Below are 23,077 nucleotides of genomic sequence, written 5' to 3' on the forward strand. Positions count from 1 at the left end.
TGTGCCATTTCATTAAATTTCAAGTAATTCAAGTCTCATACTGTGTGTGTAAGCAGGGAAACTGAGCAAAAGACCCAAAGAGATGAAGCTGTGAAGACCCCAGGGTTGCGTAAGGTTATCACACTGAATTCTATGAATAAGAGGTACATTAATAATGACATACTCAGTTTGGTAAATTAGTAGAGAATAGAATAAGAAGCATTACTCAATCATGTAAGAAAGGTTTGAAGCATTTGACATATCTAGAAGAAAAATTGAGAGACCTGGGAAGTGAGTTTGAAATATTGGCAACCCATGTCTCTCTGAATAGTAAATGATGCCAGTAACAGAGACACATAAGGCAAGGGGAACAACACTGCCCAATGAAAAGGATAAACTCTGTTTTTAAGAGTCTGAGTCTTTTATCTATACTAGAAATCCTGAACTTCATTAGAATTGATCAAATTACTCATTAATTACCTTAACTAAGGATAGTAACAGAAATTCAAGTGACAAAAGGCAGTATTCATAAAGATGGATTTACCAATGTCTGCCTCATATTCAGAAGATGTAAAATATTATCCTCATCAACTTAGATTAAACTAAAGCAATTGTTTCAAAGGCATGACAAAACTACTTTCCCCTAGAGCTTAAATGTGAGAAAATAAATTACTCACATGCCCCTAAATGCATCCTAATTAGAATAAAGGGTCTATCTATACGCATCAAAATATAGGTCTCCATATTATTGGTTCATATCTTCTAGCCTAACAGGTGCCTATTCTGCACTAGACACTGTTCTAGATGTTAGATTTAGCTATGACAAGGAGACAGGAGTTGTTTATCTACTCCTGTACTATTCAGAGTGAGTGTTGATCTGATGAAATACCATCATGAAAAGCAATATGTGGGAAGGAAGGACTTATTTGGCTTACATATCCAGAGTCACAGTCCACTGAATGAAGCCACTAGAAGAACTCAAAGGGGGCAGGAACCAGCAGGAACAAGCTGATGCAGAGACAATGGAGGAGTGGGACATACTAGCTTGCTCAACTTACTTTCTTACTTACTGGAAATCAGGACCAGCCTAAGGGTGGCTCCCACAAAGGAGAGTGGATATAGGCAATAGTACCAGAAAAAAAGTCTTCTATGTAGTACTAGAAAAAAAGTTTCTCTGCAGTAGTAAGTGAAAACCAGTATCTCAAGTGGGATCATTGGTATGAAATCGAGAAAAGAAGACATTTAAAGAAGGGTTTTAATCTGTAGGTTGTGGGAGTCGTAAGTAAAGGAGCACTAGAAGAGTGGAAAGGGATGAGGGAGATTATAGAGTCTAGAAGAAAGGAAATACGATGACCTGTGTCAAATGCAACTATAGGACAAGAAAAACCTTTTCTACAAAAGGACAGAGTGACTCACTGTTCAACAGCCCGAACAGGTAGCCCAGAGGGTAGCCCACCTACCTTCTTCTGTATAGTATAAGCAAGCAGAAAACAAAGCATGCAATTCAAACTGACTCAAAAATATTCTCTTCTTTACTCCAAATGCATCATTATACATGAGAAACACTGCTCTTTAACCTTGGTTTAAGCATTTCTACATAAGGACACTTTAATTGTTACAAAAAAGATTCAATTCTAAAGTTTCAAAAGCAAATACTCTCTTCCCAATTATTAAAAAAAAAAATCTTTCATGAACAAAAAAAACTTTAACAACACAATTACTACCAGGAGGGTTTGGTGGGAAGTCAGGCTCCCGTTCTTGCAGAAGTACAACAGATTTGTTCCAGTGCAGCTGCAGCATAAGGACATACCCCATTAAGTGAGTCAAACTGAACTTACACTAGCACCACAACTATCACTACTGTCCAGAGCTAGACACTAAAGGCATAACCGAAGGCAACAAAATAAATACAATAAACCAGCCAACTCAAAATTACATAATACAAAGGATGAAATCCACCACAAGCAATCTCAAGAACAAAGCCAACAATAAAAGAAAATCATTAGAATTAGAAAGAGGTTGACAGGACAAAGAGGTTTCCTGACCTTGAAGGTGATGGAAAGTTTCTCCAAACACAGATGCATACCTCCTAAACTCCTCTGGGTACACAATTTACTTCTATCTCTCATTCGCCTCAGCATGCAATAAGAGAGAAAGTAAACAATTTATGTGCATTTAACCTTTGTCTTCTGAACCTTTGTGCACAAATAGGCTTAAGCACAAAATTCAAGGTACATTAGCATATGTGATGCCCAATTTTTCTAAGACCACCAGAGCAGAGAAAACTATGCTGAAGGAATTTAGAGTAGAGTCTACTGAGAGGGAAAGTGCCTTTAGAAAAGTCAGCTTGGAGTTAACATGTTCTTTCTGGATATAAGTAGATGTTTGGGTAAATAAACCTGTGGCTAGACTACACTGTGAAGAAAGAGAGTGCTTTCAGGAGCTCAAACCAGACTGAAAACAAGTCCCGGGAAATAATGCAATGAGAATTCAATCATCTCTGACTGTTCACTCTCCAGCCCTGGAAGACACAGCTTCAACTGTTCATCTTCCTACCCTACAGTGGAAATCAACCATCTCTCTACACAATCAAATTTCACATTTGTCAAGTTAAGATGAGTAAATGATGCTTATAGATAAAGAAGTTACCTCCAGAATATAAAAAGCTTTACAGATTTTTAAATAATATATATATATTAATTCAGAAACTAAATAGACTATGTAATGTAGATAAACCCCAAAACAGTAATGTGAATCAAAGTAAGGCTCTATAATCTTATTTATACTCCCAATTGAATGTTCAATAAATGATAGATATGGTTAGAGAACAAGCCAAAACTTGAAAAATGCAAATGCCCTACCCACAAATTCAGGAAAATGAATTGTAATACTCAGGGCTAGAATTTGCATGATCAGAAAGATGAAACACAAACCCACATTTTAGAAACATTTACTCCCCTTGAGACATCATTAGTTCCTGCCACGTCCTCCAGTGCATTTTGTGGAAACTAATACCAAGTAATAGACAGCTGAAAAATAATGGTGCATAAGCCTCTTCCGGGTGGGAGTACACACGTGTCACATACCTCAGGTCTGGTGAAACTCTAAGATCCGAGTGATTTTAGAAAAAAACAAGTACGTGGCCCACAAGAAGAAGACACATCTCAACCAGTCCTCAATATAAGTTCACTCATTCAATGATAGAGGTGGTTTAAAGAAAGGATTTAAGCGTGTTTTGAGTGAGAAAGTGAACCAAAGACACTAACTCTGCATCTCTCAAAAACATTTCCCAATCCTCCCTGTAGTGGCGATTCCTGGTTGCCAACTTGACTATATTTGGAATGAACTACAATCCAGACTGGAAGGCTCACCAGTCACCCTTATCTGGAGGCTTGGAGATAGAAGTTTCTGATCTGGATCTTGGTATGGAGATCTTGAGGCATTGTGGCTATGGATTCCAGAAGATTAAATCTCCAAGTTCAAGGTCATCCGGGATTAAAGGTGTGGTGGAACACACTTTTAATCTGGGCTACACTTTCTGCTGGAGACAATATAAGGACATTGGAAGAAGGGAGTCTCGCTCTTGCTCCTTCGCCTGCTTGCTGGGTGAGACTGAGTAACTGCTAGATCCTTGGACTTCCATTCACAGCTTCGACTGAACCATTGTTGGGAACTGGGCTGCAGACTGTAAGTCGTCAATAAATTCTTTTACTACATAGAGACTATCCAAAAGTTCTGTGACTCTAGAGAACCCTGACTAATACACTCTCCTTAACCAGACTTGTTCTACCCAAACAAATCCTCCTTCATAAATCAGAAACTTGAGACAGTCTGGTTTTTTTTTTTTTTTTTGAGTAACAATGTAGAGGAAATTGTCCTGTACTACATAAGTCAAAGTAGTGAGGGTTCCTTTCTACTGGAACTGAATCTAGAGTACAATGAATACAATAAAGGACTCGAGAAACATCGAGAATGAAAGCAAAGCAAGAAAGAAGGTGGCATTTCTTGGATCAGTATTTTGTTCCCTATTGCAAGACAATTCCCCAGAGTCACTCTCAATTATGCAGAATTTATAGTGGAGGCTTTGCCATACTTGCACCTACACAATGCTTATCTCAAAGTGCCTTAGAAAGCAGAGAAAATGTCTTCTTCCAGGTCAAAGGACAAGTAAGCCCCTGATTCAGTGTCCCCTTAAGGCAATACCTAGAGTTCATTTGAAGAGAACACTGTTCTGTAATCTCAATGGCCCTCTCTTACAGCAAAATCTGCCATCACCACACCAAAATGTTTCTACCATTTGTAAAAGGGATCTTTGGAGGTCTACCATACACCACAGTGCACAGCTGTGTGTGTCTACCATCTGTGGGATGGGGAATCACATAGACAAAAATAAAACGATGGACAGTCTTTAAGGATGCTCCAAGAGGGTAAAAGAACTGGTCATTGGAAGGCCATTACACAGTGGCTGGTAGCTCCATACAGACATTTTCATTTAAGGCCCCAAGGCCTTCGGGAGAATGAACCTTTCTAAGAGTACCATGTATGCCTTCACAGTTAAATATATTAGGTGGAAAGCAAACACTAATTAGATGGGACATTATATGTAATTATGAAAGATGGAGCCCTCAGAAAACTCTGGAGAAAGGCTGGCTGCCTTAGCTGCCCTGAGACGCTTACTAGAAGGAAAGGTGATTCATCAAGTACATCCTCACGATACACAGCACACAGCCAAGATGATACGACTCTGTCACCATTTGAGCTGAAGTGGCCAAGAATATCACATTAACCACGGATGCATTCTGGTCAGCTACAATTCTCTGTCTGGGATGTAAAGACTGTATGAGATTTGTTTCTTCAAACGCCTTCTGTAAATAGCCCTATACAAATCATACACAGTATGAGCTTCACAGGATGGGAAATGGGGCACATAGAGCTTAAACCGTGCCTTCTGCTATGAAGATCTTTTGTGGACTGAGGAGACAATTCAAGGAATAAAGGCCTTTCCATACAAGCATAACAACCAGAAGTCAGACCAAGCATGCAGTACCTCATAATCCCAGCTCTAAGGAGGCAGCGATAAGGATCCCTGAGTAACCAGGCCAGCAAACTAGCCGGAATGAGTGACCTATACAATTAGTGAAATGTCCTGCCTTAATAAATAAAGAGGATAGTGCTAGATTTTAGATGTAGAATATAGATACAAAGGGCAGGAAAGAAAACAATGTCCACACTCAACAGATATCATTGTCACAGACAGTGTGTCTTTCTTCAGGGCATGAAGGGGCTGTGGGAAGGGATAGGGGTATTTGTAATTTATATAGAGCCTTGGAAATTATAAAATTGATCAACTGTGGAGGGCTAGGTTAGGGTATGGGTCTCTTCTTCTTGGAACTGTTAACTCAAGCAAGACAGGCTATCTGATGAAACATGTTGTCTCAGCAAAGAGTCCTCTCTGGGTTGTGGCCTAATGACTATGGTTGATCAAGCTCAGCTGCAGTCTCATAGGAATCAAGTTTTTACAAGGAAAGTACTCTACCAGAGAGAGATGAAGAAAGCTTCTCTATCAAACTGCAGGCTCCCCAAGGATGCAGACATGGAAACAAAGACCCACATACACATCTGCCTACGAATGCAAACATGCAGTTACATATACATACTACATGTATGAAATGAAGAAGGAGGACATCTTTCTAAAATTTCTGGGAGATTTTGTCTGAGAAAGGCACCCATTAAACTGCCAAACTGACTATGTTAGACTATGCTCTTAAAATTCCCAGACACACGTTCAGAATGAAGAGATGCCTGGAGGTGGGGGGGGGGGGGGTTGCAGCTCTCACCACAGTCTAGAGGCCATATCCACCCAAGAAAAATCAAAGATGCACTAAAAGTTTCAGTCACCCTTTGAATCCTTTCCTAAAAACCAATCAGTCCTGATTAACAACAACAAAAAAATGTCAATAGGCGCTCCTCCACCCTAGGATAATTCTTCTGACACCCCAGCAGTGGACAGATTTGGCTAAAGGTAACAAAGATCCATGTACTGTGGAAAGAACAAGGAAAGGAGAAACTGTGGCATGGATCAGAAACTGCTTAGCCTACACTGACCCCAGACATCCTCAAAGGACGATGTGGCTGACATTAATGGACATCACTGTGACAGGCACTTCAGTTCTTCCAAGGAAGCTACAGCAGATTTACCTGCCCAAGCATCCCCAAGACCAGTTTGAGCAGCATCAGAACTGGCTTTTCTACGGGGACCTTGCTGTAACTTGACACTTCTCCTCTGTCTTACATTGAGCACATGTTTCTTACATAAACTCCCCGGGCTTTCTGGAAATCCTATAACGCACTCAGTATCATTTTCTGCATAAATGGTCCAAAATGGATTAGGCTGTTTGCAGCTGAAAGGTTCTTTCTGATATATTTGAAAAGAGAAACTATTCTACATTTATTTCAAGCCTAATGTTTTTACTTTTAATCTATTTTCCTAAAAATAAAACTAAGGCCTGAAAGATAATCGTTAATTCATCCCAGGCTTACAGTTGCAGTCTCTTTCCAGACTATATCAAAAGAAGAAAAACAGGCTTCATTCCATCATAGTCACAATCAGAAACTATCTTTATTATCAAAACAAAAAAATCTTAAATTTCCCTTTAAGACAGATAATACCAGAAATACACATATCAATAAAAGATCCTCATTATTCTTTATTAAGTCCCATTTTCTCCAATTTAGAAGCAAACAATTGGTTTCTATTTTATTTAGTAACAAAAAAGTTTTATTTTTAATATGGTGATTGCTAATATCACTCACACTAGTACATTTTAATAAATGCAAATTACACCGCTAATAGAATGAAGTGGGCACTTAGAACAACAGCTTTATGGGAAAGCATAGCTGGAGCACTCTAAGATGTGCCTTATTTGAGGAAGATTCAGAAATATGCCAGAGACAAGAGTGTTTTATATTGTATTACTATATGTTTATATTATATTACTATAATTACTTCATTGGAAAGAGCATACCCAGTAATACTCCCCAAAAGTAACACTGCTTTGTCTTCTTATATGAGGAGATGGGTAGTTAATTGACTTTCCAGAAGATGATACGTTTTAGTCTTAAGCTTGCCAGTTTTTAGGTACTTTATACCTTAGATTTAATAACCAGAAGCCTCAATCATGAAGTAAAATCCTTTGGCACGCATGGTGGAACACACCCTTAATCCCAGCACTCCAGAGGCAAAAGGAGGCTGATATCTCCAAGTATAAAGCCAGCACATTCTACTACATAGAAATCTCCACAAGAACCAGGCCTATTTGATTGATTGGTTGATTGACTGACTGACAGACAGACAGACAGATAGATAGATATGATGGGTGGGTGGATGGATGGACAGACAGATAGGTCGACAGGTGGGTGGAGGGACCAAGGGAAGGAGGGAAGGAAGGAGACAGAGAGAGGGATAGAGTAGGGGAGAGAGACAGAGAGAGGGAGAGAAGGAGAGAAGGAAAGAGAGACTGGGTGGTGGAAACCTGGGCTAGAGGGAGATGGCTAAGTGGATTAAGCCTTTACTGAGCAAGCATAAGGACCTGAGTACAGAGCTCCAGCCCACATACGGATGTACACAGTGGCACATCTACCTCTAATCCCAATGTTTCTACATCAAGTTAGGAGGTAGAGACAGACGACTCCCTAGAAACTCATACGCCAGTTAGCCAGTCATACTGTAAACAACAAGAAACCCCTTCTCAAACAAGGGGGAAAGGAAGAACAGGACCTAAAGGTATTCTCTCACATCCACAAATGTGCTGTGATCAAGCCAGGCTTGTACATTCAATAAGCCAGACCTGTTAGACTGCAACTAGTGTCTGAGTGGTTTGTGCAGTAATCCACAGATCCCAAGGACAAAGAGAAACACAATCATGGAAGAGATAAGAAGCAAAAGTAAGGGTGAATAGAAAAGGCAGGAGAGAAGGTAGATGAGAAGAGGCAGAGGAAAACAAAACGTTCAGAAAAGAAATGCAAGGGGTCAGTAGTCAAAACAAGCAACCCTGGCTGTGGGCATGCAGGTCAGTACAGGACACTTTTGAACCCCAACTTATTAACTCCCTCAGCAAGATGAGAAGCTTGTTCTAGAAGCTGAACACAAGCAAGAGGTACCCATTGTCCTGATCTCCAGTCCTGCAAACTGACAAAAGTAATGAGTCCAGTAACAGGGTTTCAAAGGAGCCACTCATAGTATGTTATGTGACATAACATGGTCAAGGCCTATCAGGGCTATATATAAATTTGGTCATAATAACATCTTTTTAACTTTTTAACACAATAAGTAACTGAGTATTATTGATTGGGTTTGCTATAACTGTGAAGAGGTAAACACTGTCATGGATGACCATGAGCCTCACTCTTACTTAGAGATACTCCTAATATCAGTTATAAAATCTAAAATGACAAGTCATAATTCATGTAATGAAGACACTACCTTAAATTTAAAATACTTACTAAGCATCACAGGACTCTGTGATGTGGTCTGTAGAAAATTCTGTAAGTTTACACAGTTGGAAAGTCAACCTAAGAGTATTCACCAATACATCTGTAAGATGTCCTGAGAATACAAACTAGAATTCTATACATTCATTATATATAAAAACAAAAGGACATTTGCTGTTATATGATGTTTACATAAAATTCAATCACAAGGCAGTTCCAACAATACACAAGATATTTCTCTCAGAACGAGCTTTGAAAACAGGTACCTACTTGCAGGTTCACTGAGTTATGCCGGAGGCCTTCCACAATGGAAAAAAATCTGTCAATCTTTCTTTCTTCTCCAGCTGAAGTCAAGGCTTCTAACACTTCTTCAAGGCTATCAGAAATTTAGAGTCTATTAATTAAATTGCAATGATCAAATAACAAAATCAGCAAAATACAGCCAGTTTAATGTGTTGTTGAGTCAATGTGCCTAGCCAATGGCAGCATTAGGAGTAGCTTAGGGAATTCACACCATTCCTGTAAGCACGTAGCAACTGTACAGGTCAGTGGCTGCACTGTGCCGGCTCCAATCACACCCACCCTGCACTTCCCTTGCCCCACTTCTCCCTCGCCTCAGGTTCTCAGTCTCTTCCCTAAGTTCACAGTCTTCTACTTTGACATTAGCTCCTTTCCCCCAGTGGTATCCACTTAAGGCAAAGCACAGTGTCTTTCTATCTGGAATACAACGACACTCTAAGGACCTATTTTGATTTTTTTCCTGGCAATACCTTGTAAAGGTATCCATCAAGCATCTATAAATTACCAAATAGCAAGGACTATTTTAGCAACTGTTACCAATATAAACTCATACTGGATTTTCATTTTACTGTTTTATTGATTGAAAAAATAAAAAAACTGTAAAATGTGATACAAGGTTTTAATGCATGCTGGAGCCATGCAATCTTAACTCACAAAAAGTATATCTACCTCCCACATATGTCATTCTCTGATATCAAAAGCATTTAAAACTCTCTCTACTGTTTTTGAAACATAAATTATCATTTTCAAGATTCAACATATCCTGGAATTTAATGTGTGTACTTGTATGAAGTGGGTATGTTAGTATTCACTTTAATTTAGAAATCAAGGCAGCAAAGGATTGAACAACTTGATCACAGTGTAACACCTTCTCCAAAATAGTGATGCATGAATCCAGACAGCCTATGAAACAATCTCTAAAACATTCTCAACCAATATATAATATCTTTTAATTAAAAAATGTGACAGTTAAAAGCAAATAGTAGCAAAATACAATAAATCATTAAATATAAAATGCAATATTATACAAAGAACATTTTCCCTTTTAAAAAATATAAATTCATCTTCTGTGTATGAAAATATGCAATCCTAAATGCTATGTTAATCACTATCACATTCATTCAAATTCAATAAACAATAAAAATAATACAAAAGAGCTGACCCTCGCATTCAGAGGTCGTGTGCTTGCTTAGTGCATCTGAAGCCCTGGACCTCATTCCCAGCACTGCAAGCAGGAGTTGAACAAAATATGACGATGCCGACGACAACCAAGACAACAGAGGGGAAGAAGGGGGAGGGAAACAAAGAGAGAATAAAATGGAAAAAGAAAGTAGGGAAAGAAAAGAAGGGAAGACAAAGGAAAAGCAGAAGAGCGTAGGAGATAAAGTGTAAGAAGAAAAGGAGCAAACACAGAGAAAGAAAAGAGGAGTAAAAAAGAGGAAGGAGGCAGTGGAAGGAATGGAGAACAAAGACTGAAAGGGAAAACAGGAGGCAGTGCACATCAGGACCACACATCAGCATATGTGCCAACTCTTTGATTTGCATACTAAAATCTAAACAACCTTCTAGATTAGAAAAGTAATGAAATTGTATGCTTGGTGTTTTCCATGGCTGGGACCACAGTCCAATTAGCTAGATGACTGCTATAGGCACATGTGCACAAGGAGCCAAGTTTCATAGTGGTGTCTAACCAGCCAACTCCAGCCAGGCTGAGGCAGTCAGTAGTGTCCGCTCTGACAAGATTGCCCCAAGGCTGACTCTGGTGTGAACAGAGAAGTTCCACCAAAGAACACAGGTTAAGATCACATGGGAACTGTGATCAGGAGCCCTGTGGGTTGCATGCTTTGAAATGCACAGCTCGCACTGTCAGAGGAAAGCTCATTTCCCACAGAGCATTCCAGCAACTCTGACCCACAGAAGAATCTACCAGGGTTTTGCTTCTGGACATGTCTTGCTTATTACCTTAGATGCTCCTCTGTGTAAGCATAAAGCTAGCATTAGTAACCTAAAAATACATATGGAATCCATCACTGGATGTGGTTGCCAGTATACACCTTGATGAAAACTCTCCTGTCTCTGGATTTTACCATCGCATTAAATGTCTTATTGAAGCCAGGCTCTAGCCTAGGCCTTTCAAACTAATAGAGCCAGGACTGTTTCAATTCTATGATAACTATAAGCACTGTCTTTGCTATTCAGTTGTTCAGTTTTCTCATTTAAAAAAACATTTTAAAGGATTACTTATAAATTAGAATCCTAATCTTGCTTAAGGAGAGGGCTGTATCTCTTATCACTGGGCTATATGTTGAGTAGTTGATTATTGCAACCATAATAAATGTAACCAAGCCTAGAAGCTTCAGCGGGTCTTTAGTACTACTACATATTTAACCTGTCACGTGCTTACATATAAATTTTCAAAAACTAATGTACATGTTCTTAGAAAAGGTTAGTGTGACTCACAACCTCAATTAATTGTTCATAAAAAGGAATTAGATAATAAAAGAACCCACTTGTATATTTCCACCCTCCCCTTAGAATTTTTACTAAAGGATACGCTTAAGCAGTTTAAAATACGATGAGGAAATCGGTTGTTCATAGAATTATTCTAGTCTCCTAATTAATAGTCTGCTTAACAAAATGACTGGACAAATATTACAATTATGCAGATAAGAAAGTGAACAAACTGCCTGTTACTAAGTCATGATGTCCACTGTGACGGCCTGAGAGTCACCGACGCAGCGGTCGGCCCCAGTGGGAACTTACATGCTTTCCTCGCCGACAATGCACACTGCAGACAGAAGCTTCACCACGTCTGCCATCATAGCGGGCTGCCTGGGATCCATGGCTTTTGCCAACAAGGAAAGACTCCTCTTGTCACTCATAATCCTTTCTAAGCCATACTGTAGTAGCATTCAAAATAAGTTAAATGTTAGGAGAGATTTCAAAAGAACAGTGTGTATGTTTGTAAAATTACATTTACATCTAAGAAAGACAAAGTATAAAGATCTTATAACACCATAAAAGTTTCCCAAGTATTCATTTTATGGTAAGAGCTATGAGAATCGGCCAAACGCAAAGAACCTATGGAGTAATAAGGAATTCTCAAGTGGCATACAAAACAAATGGACAAATATTAAATAGCCATGAGGACAGGGGCATCTCTGCTCTGAGGAAGTTGGTGAAGGAGTTACAAGCAAACACACAGACCAGCACTGCCCAAGAGAAAGGGAAGGACAAAACCATGAATAACTATGTGTCGTTTTCATGAAATAAACAAGTTTAGATACAGTTAACCCAGCACATTAAAGGATTATTATTCTAGCATATAAACAATGTAGAACATTATATTTCCTGGAAGATTAAAATCCAGTTGTATTTTATAATTATACCACATCTGAACTCAGACTAGACACATTTCAAGTCTTCAAAAGCTGCCACAGGACAGTCCAGGTCTCGGTGGGAACATGGTTGATAAATGCACAAAGCTAAAGGACAATTTGGAAAGGAAATTGGTAGAAACTGCCATAGTTGCACTATGCACAAATACATGCCTACATATATAATGATTTATGGAAGGATAACATTTTACTTGCTATTGCCATAATACAGCAACCAATTAGAAGATAAGTAGTTAGGTTAAAGGCATATTATTTTAAAGATGCATGTATCTTTTGGCATAACAAGAATCTGCAGCAGTATAAAAACGCATACAAGAGAAGACACTAAATAACACTTCTGCTAAGTAGTACGATATTTGTGGATTAAGTCACTGTTGTGAACACAGGAAACTGAGTCCCAGTTATATACTTATCAATTACAGCTGAAAATGGGCAATATATACAAGTATGAAAGGTAAAACTCAAGAAAGTTTTGGTTTAAGCTTGTTAATCAAATCATATTTATAACTTTATTATCTCTTAAATAAGCACTTATGAAAGAGAGAAAAACCTGACATGGTGCTGAGCTCCCACACTTGCTGGAAAGCAGGAACATGTAGACAGACGTCAGAGGCAGTGCAAACAGAGGAGCCAACCCCACAGAAACGGCAGTGGGAAAAGTTCTCTTTCTCCTTAGTAAAGGGAGAAGGCGTCATGACAATTAAACTGCTCAGGAAGGACTTTAAAAGCTGGCATACAGCTAACGGCCTCATGCCTTGGTAGTGTTGCAGAAAATTGTCAGTTGTCTATAAAGCACCATGGACCTGACCCAGAGAGTCAAAGGTTACCAACTACCAAAGGCAGGCTTCGTCTCACAAACCTGTGGGCTGGGTAAAGCTTGTCTCTGGTGCCTGCCTTCCTAACAAGGTGGCTTCCCCAGACTCAAGACAATCTGTGATGTGCCCAGACAGACTTTCTACCTTTTCCTTCCAAACTTCTGGTTTGAACTACTGTGGAGAAAAGCTGGAATATGAGCACACTCTGATTTTGTGAGTTGATTACCATACTATGACAGCAGAGCCATGCTCTCTAATTAGCTCAAGGTTTAGTAAATAAATAAATCACTCAACAATAAAATGAATAAAAATGGAGTGAAGCGAGATTAGACCTTTTCCATAACTACTACTAAACAGCGAACTGCTGTATACTTCAATAAAATTATGTATGCAAAGACTTAGAAAAAAGAAACTGATTGTGAGAAATAGTTCACTTACCACTGCTAACATGAAAGTGCTTTTTTTTAATGAAGGTTTTTACAAGTGGGAACGCTATCATCAACTTATGAAGGTCTAAATAGGGATCTTTCCTGAATGCCAAGGACCCACTCGGGGTAATATAATTGGCCTGTTCTATACCAGGACCAAGGCTGGGTTCTATTTGTATTCCACAGGAGTCCTATTGTTACCTAACAGAATTCCAGGCTACTAAAGATGAGTTTAAGTTAAAGAACAGAAATACTCTCCCTCTAAAAAGACACCCACCATCAATCCTACATGGCTACGGAGATAAGCAGTGGTCGATGGTGACTGTGTCCCCACAGCAGAGAGAATGTGAGTGGTGGAGAAGACAAACCACAAAAGCCCCTTGCTAATGGGCACACGATTCAAACCCCACCCGCCTGAAGAAAACGAAGTCTTTTTTATTGCCTCAGTATTTTAAAATGATACACTTAAAAAATATTTTAGCTACATTTAATGTGACAAAAGAAATTCATTTCCTTTGAAATGTAAATGAAGAACATATCTAATAAAAAATTGAAAGAAAGAAAATATCTAATAAAAGAAAGAAAAAAAAAGAAAAAAAGAAATTCATTTCCATAGAATATTGCAGTTGTCCCTATCAATGCTATACTTAATTGTTGATACCAAATAACTTAAAGATTGTATTTCCAGCAAAGATTTCACAGTGACAATTAACAAAGTGTGCACCTGCATAGCCAATTCAGTGACGTGTAGGAGAGCTAACTGGGGCCTAAGGCTAATAATCCGACCCACAATACTACGTATGAGAATCTACACATCAAAACAGTAAGCCCACGTGTCAGGAACTGAACTCTGTGCCCTTGTTAGCCTAAGTGCCACTATCAAATTCAAATGCAGTATTTTAATGCCTCTAAATTAACAAAATTTAAGAAATAAAATCTACTATAGCAGATTGCTTAAGAATATAGATGTGTTACCCTCAAATTCTGACAGAAACCAAGTAGGGATGTTATTTTTGTTAGGTACTAATTCATTTTAAACCTTAGTCTTCTCAAATTAAATTTCGGTCACATACAGGCTTTTGGTCTGAATAAGGCACACCTGCCTTTCCTCTCCTGCAAGCTTCATGTCACCTGCAAAATTTCTTCAATTTCGTCACTTTAAAAGCAGGCTGGGAAGGATTTTCAAATTCTCACTCTAGGACTTAGTTGTCGTACACTTCAAGAAGAACATACAAATAGCCTACTTCATAAAACAAAGATTAATTCTCAAAAAAAAAAAGAGAGATAAAGAGAGAGAGAGAGTTATGGGTCTCTCCTCAGGCAGTGTCATTGGAAAGTTTCAGACTGACCAGGAAGGAAAGACGACTCAGCACATGAGGACACTTGTGCCAAGCCTCAGGACCTGGTCTCAGTCCCCAGAAGCCACGTGGTAAAAGAAAAAAACCAGTCTCCATGAGCCGCCTTCTGCCCTCCACATTAGCACTGTGGTAAACATGGCATGGACAGGCAGACACACATAAACATGTGGTAAACATGGCATGGACAGACAGACACACATAAACATGTGGTAAACATGGCATGGACAGACAGACACACATAAACACAACATAGAATCGAGGAGAACATTTAACAGAATGCTTTCACATAAAAAAAAAAAACCTTGAATGCACAAACATTTACTATAATAAAATTAAATAGTAATAATTTAAACATTTATGTATTTAACCCTGTGAATGTTTATTTTTAAAGCAAAAGGCAAAAAAAAAAAATCCACATCAGAAAAATGTACCATTTTCTATATAACAGACATCACACATCACAACACCCATAGGTAACCTTTCCCATACAGAACCTGATGTCCAACAATAACTGACATAGCACACCCATCATTATTTCACTCACTGTGAGGTGAAGATCACACTCAAGAGCTATAGAAATGGCAGGAAATGATGCTAATATCAGCAATCAGCAAAATGGGGTGGGCTAGGCAGTGAAGGTTTGAAGTATTCTGTTTCATTAAATGTTACTACACACATGCTACAGATGTAGCCATATTATGCTGCCTCATAAATGTACCACTACTGCATTTCTAGAATCTTCTCATGCTTATAAATATTAATTTTACATCCTTGAGATAGGAAACAGGATTCTTCACATGAATCTCTGGTAACATATGACAGACTGTAGCTAGTAACTATGCAGTATAATAAGGCTTTGATCCTGCTGAGGTGGGAGAGAAGCAAAAGAGGGAGAGAAGCGAAAGAGGAGCCTAAGTGGAGAGAATGGGAAAGAAAGTTAGTTCATCTCCAGACAAGGGTTTATGCTTCAGGTGTGAGCCTGTTCACTGCCAAGCTTCTCCTAAGATCTGCTGTGCCACCAAAGAGAAATGAAACCTAACATCACCCCATGATCTGCAAATAGAGCCTTCCCTGGTGAAGCTCTGGTTCCTGGGAGGCCCCGTGGGGAGGGAGCAGGCTGCAGTTTCGTCTGCTTACCTGTGTGTTCATCAGGGCTCTCAGACACTGGATGACTTTGTGCTGAGTCTTCTTCACAACTTTTTCTTGGCTGCATTAAGATAAATGATAATGTTGGATGACAGTTGGACATACTAAGAAAGCTTAATTAAAAATTATTAGCAATACTCACATTTGCCCATTAATTAGTTTTTCCAAAATGTCCAGCAATAATCCGAGTCCCTCGTGTCCAAAGCTTTGCACCCAACTGAAAAAGCAAAAGTAAGTTGCAGGTTAAGTTAGAACTCAACAAAAATAAGAAATGCTATATAACTATACCTAATTTTAAAACTCCAGTCATAATCATGACTACAAATTAGCATAATACTAGATGCAAAACGGTTGAAGCTTTCACAAACCCTGACTGTAGGAGTTAAGGGGGGCAGTATAGACAGCAGTGAGCTAGCACAGTTCCCTCTGGCTGAAGAGACCCGGGCCTCCTCATGCTCCATGTTCAGTATGTTGGTAACTATGAGTCCTCCATAGAAACAAATATTTGTACGAAAACCCTGAGGAAACTATCAAACATACTCACAATATAGAAAGGATTCCTAAAACTCATCTGCCAAAGCAATAACCTGATTAACCAGCAGGAAAATGACCTATAAGATACTTCTTAAAGAAAACAAAGAAACACCCAACAGGTAAGGGACGAAAGCTCAACGTGGCGAACAGCAAGGAAAAGAATGAGGCAAAGGCAAAGTAAGCCACACTGCCAGTCCATAAAGTGAGGATAGCTGTTTAACAGGAAGACAAAAGACCATCTGTCTAGGACTGGGGGTATAGGAAAGGCTTACACATGGCTGATAGGAATGGAAATAAGTACAGTCATTGCAGGAAACAGGGAGAAGTCTCTTCACTATTTCATAAACTACAATATGATCAATCAATTAGAAAGAGTTAATTGCTCTATTAGGATTAAAGAAGCTGAAGGGAAGGGCAACCCCACAGGAAAAAGACAAGCGGTCTCCACTAACCCAGACCCCTAGAACTCCCAGAGACTGAGCCACCACCCAGGCAACATACATGGCCTAGTCTGAGGCCTCCAGCACATACTCAACAGTGAACTGCCTGGTCTGGTCTCAGTGGGCCCCAGAGAAGCCTGGGGGAGGGTAAGGAAGGGGACCCATGGGGAAGATCTGGGGAGGAGCACCTTCACAAAAGCAAGGGGAAGATAAGGGACTATAGGTGAGAGGTGGACAAGAAGGTGGGGCATTGGCTGGAATATAAATCAATAAATTAAATAATTTAATAAAAGAAAAATAATTCTATCCAAAGGAAATACACAGAACATTAATTGAGCATAAAAAATGAAATCTTGATATTTATAAGCACATGGGTAGAGCTGAAAATCCTTATATTAAGTGAAATGGAAAAGGCACAGAACTATAAGCACGATGGCCTCTCCCTTGGAGGAGAAACTAGAAAGGCTGATGACATTCAACAGGAGACACTAGCAGTCGAGTACAGTACCAGGAGGCATGGATGGTTTACTGAATGGGTACTGACAGAGAGGACCAGAGCTTCTGGTGTGTCAAAGGTGGGGGTTGCAGCTAATGGCTTTGTGCTTCTCTAAAGTCACAAGAGTTTTAAATATAGGTATCTGCAGAAATGACAAATATTTAAGAGGACAAATGTTTAACCTAAGTATCGCACTGTAGATAGATATTAAAACACTACAGAATGCACCCCTTTACATGTATGTAATTTTCCTTTATCTGTTTTACAACTTAAACTACGTACATTGTTTAAAACTCATCTTTTACATTTTACACTTTGTAGACAGAGAATCACCACCTATAATCTTTGACAATTTCTGGCATCACAAAAAGTCAAACCTATTTCTAAACTGCACAGAGTAAATGTACTTCGCGTTTACAGAGGCCATCTCCAGTCAGACTATCACCCTCGTCTCCTCCCTGCCCAGTGAAAGCCATGAAATACCTAATTCAACAATGCCAGGAACAGGGAAGACACTCCCCATCAAAGACTGAAGACCATTATTATGGCTGAGAGGAGGAAAACAGCTAACTAGATGCCACTGCTTTCAAATGAAGATGCCACTTCAAAAGGGAAGAGTTCACTTTCCACTATCAGCTACAGACAGATTACCCATGGGCATTTCAAATCTGGCTTTCATGTTTCATGAAAATAACCTACAGCATCCGCTTCGCTGTTTCCCTTGTTGACATCTTATACTGTATTTATTCTTATTTCATATGCAGTGCAGAAGCTTGAAATCAAACATGTAAAGAGTAATTTGTGAGCCTTACTTGGCTGCTATTGGGATGTGCAGAGCCTCCCTGCTCATCGTGACCTCTTGTGTTAGTACTTCCCAAGGGGCCTTCAATATTTTATTGAAAGTGAATTTTCAACCATATTCAAAAGCATATTCACGGTGCTGGAGAGATGGCTCAGCTCTTAAGAGTACTGACTGCTCTTCCAGAGGACCTGAGTTCAATTCTAACAACAATATGGTGGCTCACAACCATCTGTAATGGGATCTAATGCCACCTTCTGTTGGATTTGAAGACAGCTAACAGAACCTAAAGCTAATATGAATGATTTGAAATTATTCATGCTGCTATTCAATCACTAGTGAATAAAGTTACTATTCACAAAATTACCTTTATCAAAATATAGAGAGTAACTTTAAAATATGTTAATGTCACAAAAACAGTTGGTTGCACTGAATATGCTAATGTGATGCAGAATGAAACTGAGGAAGCATACAAACTCTTGCAAAGCAGAAAGTTCTCTGATCAGAGTAATTAATAATAGAACACAACTATGTGAAGTTTATTAATCCAAATACAATTATAGTAAAAAAAAACAGGATCCACAGTTCTTTTTTTTAATTAGATATTTTCTTTATTTACATTTCAAATGTTATCCCCTTTCCTAGTTTACTCTCTGAAAATCCCCTATCCCCTCCCCCCTTCCCCTGCTCCCCAACCCACCCACTCCCATTCCTGGTCCTGGCATTCCCTTATAGAGGGCATAGGGCCTTCTAACGGACTAGGCCATCCTCTGCTATACATATAGCCACAAGTTCCACCATGTGTTTTCTTTGATTGGTGGTATAGTTCCAAGGAGCTCTGGGGATACTGGTTAGTTCATATTGATGTTCCTTCTATGGGGCTTTAGTCCCCTTCAGCTCCCTGAGGACCCACAGTTCTTTAAATCAACTATTTCTAGAAATCCTAGAAATGTCTTTTCTAGACTACACAGTCATTAAATTTCTCAAGCTCTAATACTACATATAAATCAACTGTCCATGAAACAAACTTCCTAAGGTACCAGGAGAATAAGCAAATCTTAAATCTCAATCATAGAATCCTTTCATTATAGGAATGTCTCAGCAACAAGATGACCAAGGTGAGCCCACTGTTAGTGAACAGTATAAGATGGAAGGCAATAACATGTTAGTCTTACAGACTTCTAAAGTAGGAAAACTTTGAGGTAGAACTAGTCAGTCACAGTTTTCTGAGAAACCACCAAATTGATTTCCAGAGTGGTTGTACAAGTTTGCACTCCCACCAGCAAGGGAAGCGTGTTCTACTTGCTCCACAGCCTCACCAGCATATGCTATCACTTGAGTTTTTTGATCTTAGCCATTCTAACTGGTGTAGATGGAATCTTAAGAGTTGTTTTGATTTGCATTTCCCTGAATAAGAACTTTGAACATTTAAATGTTTCTCGGATATTTGAGATCCCTCTGCTATGAATTATCTGTTTAGCTCTGCACCCCATTTTTAATTGGGTTACTGGGTGTTTAACTTCTTGAGTTCTTTATAAATTTTGAATATTAGCCCTCTGTCAGATGTAGGGTTGGTAAAGATCTTTTTCCAAGCTGTAGGCTTCCATTTTACCCTATTGGCAGGGTCCTTTGCCTTACAGAAGATTTTCAGCTTCATGAGGTCTCATTTATCAATTGTTGATCTCTGAGCCTGAGTCATTGGTGTTCTGTTCAGGAAGTTCTCTTCTGTACCAATGAGTTCAAGGTTAGTTCTCTTATTCCGCTCAACTAAAAAATAATCCAGCCCCAAGAGGATATGTGTGGTATATACTCAGTTTTTTTTTTTCTGCTTAAGTCTGATATAAATTCTCTCTCTCTCTCTCTCTCTCTCTCTCTCTCTGTGTGTGTGTGTGTGTGTGTGTGTGTGTGTGTGTGTGCGCGCGCGCGCTTGTGTTGTTTGTGTGTGTGTTCCTGTTTTTATTACCTTTAATCTTTTTTTAATACTCCAGTGGTTATCCCCCTCCACTTCTGCCCTCCAACAGTTCCTCATCCCCTTCCTGCCCCCCCCATCTCCAATAGGATGTCCTCAACCCCAACACACCCTGACACCTCACCAGGCTTCCCCACTCCTTACAGCCCCAAGTCTCTCAAGGGTTAGGTGCATCTTCTCTCACTGAGGTCAGACCTGGGTTTTCTGTTCTTCCATAGGAAACCTCATATCATGGCCCTTAGTTTCCATCCCAGCAGGGGAAAGGGAGACATAGATCTCCACAGCAATTTCCAGGCCAGCCAGGTTATGTAGTGAGACTCTATTTCAAAAAAAGACAGTTTCCATTGTGAGATTTGTAATGCTTGTTCTAATAGGTAGTTTGCTTAGCACGCTCAGGACCACATTACACCCCAATTCTAACTGGTTCCATCAGTCATTAAGGACACAAATAAGCACAACCTGTGTTCTGGGAGGTAAACTGTGGCACTGAGGATGCAGCTATGTAGTCTTGATAGGGACTACTTGAAATTCGCAGATTTCTACAAAAATGGAAAGATTCTCATCATTCGAGAAAAAAAAAACTGGAAAAACATTAGCAACTGATCTACAAATGATCAATCTTCAGGAAACACAAAGGGCAGGCCTTGCTCTGGCCTGGCAGCAAAGTACCATCAAACTAAATATACTGCCGCTGAGGATGGATGGGCATCATAGAAACCTTGCGTGTTTGTGAATGGAAACTACAGAGATCATAATGACATCTGTACTGTAAGAAAAATGCTTTAAAGTAGAAAATGATGCATGTGGTAGACACTAATCTAACCTGCCTCTTAGAATTTTATGACAGAAGATAATCCCACTCTCAACACCTGAAGGAAAGCTGGCAGGGTCTCAGTGAGGGAGAAAAGGAGGAGTGAACTTCAGCATAGAGAAAGAAGCAGAGAGAACGGGATGCCAATTCTCCAGAGGTATAGTCCAAACCTCCTTTAAATACACAAAAGCACTTAAGGTTGCAAAATCAGTTATTCCTTCCAGGGACAAAGGATGAAATCAAAAGCAAATAAAATAGTTTCTTCAGACACAACAGAAGAGGGCATTGAATTCCATTACAGATGTTTGTGGGCCATCATGTGTTTACTGGGAACTGAACTCATGACCTCCGGAAGAACAGTCACTGTTAACTGCTAAGCCAAGAGCCACCGACCAGACAGCATTCAGGAGCTGATCTGAGGCCCCCTACACATATACAACAGAGGACTGCCTGGTCTGGCTTCAGAGGGAGAAGACACGCCTAACCCTCAAGAGACTTGAGGCCCCAAGGAGTGGGGAGGTTTGGGAGGGGGGGTGGCATCCTCTTGGAGAAAGAGGGGTGAGAAGGAATGGGATGAGGAACTGTGGGAAGGGGTATCAGGATGTGGGCAACAGCTGGACTGTAGAGAAGAGAAAAGAGGAGAGAAGAGAAAAGAGAAAAGAGAAGAGAAAAGAGAAAAGAGAAAAGAGAAAAGAGAAAAGAGAAAAGAGAAAAGAGAAAAGAGAAAAGAGAAAAGAGAAAAGAGAAAAGAGAAAAGAGAAAAGAGAAAAGAGAAAAGAGAAAAGAGAAAAGAGAAAAGAGAAAAGAGAAAAGAGAAAAGAGAAAAGAGAAAAGAGAAAAGAGAAAAGAGAAAAGAGAAAAGAGAAAAGAGAAAAGAGAAAAGAGAAAAGAGAAAAGAGAAGAGAAGAGAAGAGAAGAGAAGAGAAGAGAAGAGAAGAGAAGAGAAGAGAAGAGAAGAGAAGAGAAGAAGAGAAGAGAACTCAATGAACAGTGGGGGCAACAGACAAATTTCAGAGTGGTCACACAGAAATTCACAAATACCCTCTCAGCATCAGCCTGTTTAGCTTAAAGTTACTACGGCCTCTCTCCCTTATGTGTGTCCTTAGGAAAGGAAGGAAAAATGTATTCTGAATGAGCAGAACTCTAATACGACCACTAGACCATAAACATAATCTCCAATGCAAACTTTTTAAGGCTAGGAGCCGTTACTCTTTTGCCTCAACTTGGTTATAAACTAAGGATGCAACAAATGGTTGGGAATGAAAGGAAGGTGCTTTGCTTGCTGCATTGCTCACAAGTGTCTTAAACTCCAGTTCCAGGGTAGTCAAGGTATCTACCTAGCCTCCCTGGACATCTGGACTCACATGGACATACCTTAACGTTATTTTTAATGAAGAAAAACAAAAAATAATAGTTGAAAGATACATTTTAAAAGGAGCCTATAAAATGAAACAAAGCCATGTTTGCTAGTTTATGTAGCAGAGGGTTACGTAGTAAGAAGTTAAGGTCACTTGGATGGAGAGGCAACCTCCTCTTGTTGGTGCCCAGACCTTTACTGTACAGACTGAGAAGGCAGCACAAGGAGGTAATGTCTTTGCAGCAATGCTGAGCTGGGCCCAGCCTCCATTCTCCAAATACCAATTCAGCTTTCAGATCGAGTAAGCATCCACACCGAACCAGGAATGATGGATCTGGAGTCACTGTCCTAATTCACAGTTTAGGACTTGCCTGACTGCCACTCCAAGGATGATGTTTCCTTAATATTAAGCTTCAAGTGTTCATTAACAAAGGCAGCAGCAATTTTTAGAGACTCACTGTGTGCATGACTCTGCATTAGGTATGAGAAATACAAAAATGAATAAAATATGTTCTTTGACCTTGAAGCGATCACAGATTAGTGGCTGAAATAAATTATTTCTATAAGGTAGTAAGCACTGTCACTGTGGCACTATGGGAAGAAAAGACTTCATGATAACTGATGTCTGACCTAAGTAGTGAAGGTTAAGTCACACAACAGGAGGTTTGAATACAGGCAAGAATACACAGAGCCATTATCTGTAACAGGGGACCCTGTGATGAGTACCACAGAAAGCTCCATCAGAAGTGACACAGAT

General features: G+C 39.5%; 1 protein-coding gene across 3 annotated transcripts in view; it reads right to left on the reverse strand.

Moving 5' to 3' along the window:
• Diaph3 (diaphanous related formin 3) overlaps positions 1-23,077 on the reverse strand; it is a 485,891-nt gene that overhangs the window by 335,913 nt on the left and 126,901 nt on the right. For all 3 annotated transcript variants that reach the window (NM_019670.2, XM_011245123.2, XM_006519312.4), the window contains 4 exons: positions 16,057-16,131; positions 15,906-15,975; positions 11,533-11,669; positions 8,740-8,845 (listed from right to left, as the gene is read on the reverse strand). In NM_019670.2, coding sequence (NP_062644.1) covers positions 8,740-8,845; positions 11,533-11,669; positions 15,906-15,975; positions 16,057-16,131 — 388 coding nt within the window. The remainder of the gene's footprint in view (positions 1-8,739; positions 8,846-11,532; positions 11,670-15,905; positions 15,976-16,056; positions 16,132-23,077) is intronic.

Source organism: Mus musculus, chromosome 14 (genome assembly GCF_000001635.26).
Source record: "Mus musculus strain C57BL/6J chromosome 14, GRCm38.p6 C57BL/6J".
Lineage (NCBI taxonomy): Eukaryota > Metazoa > Chordata > Mammalia > Rodentia > Muridae > Mus > Mus musculus.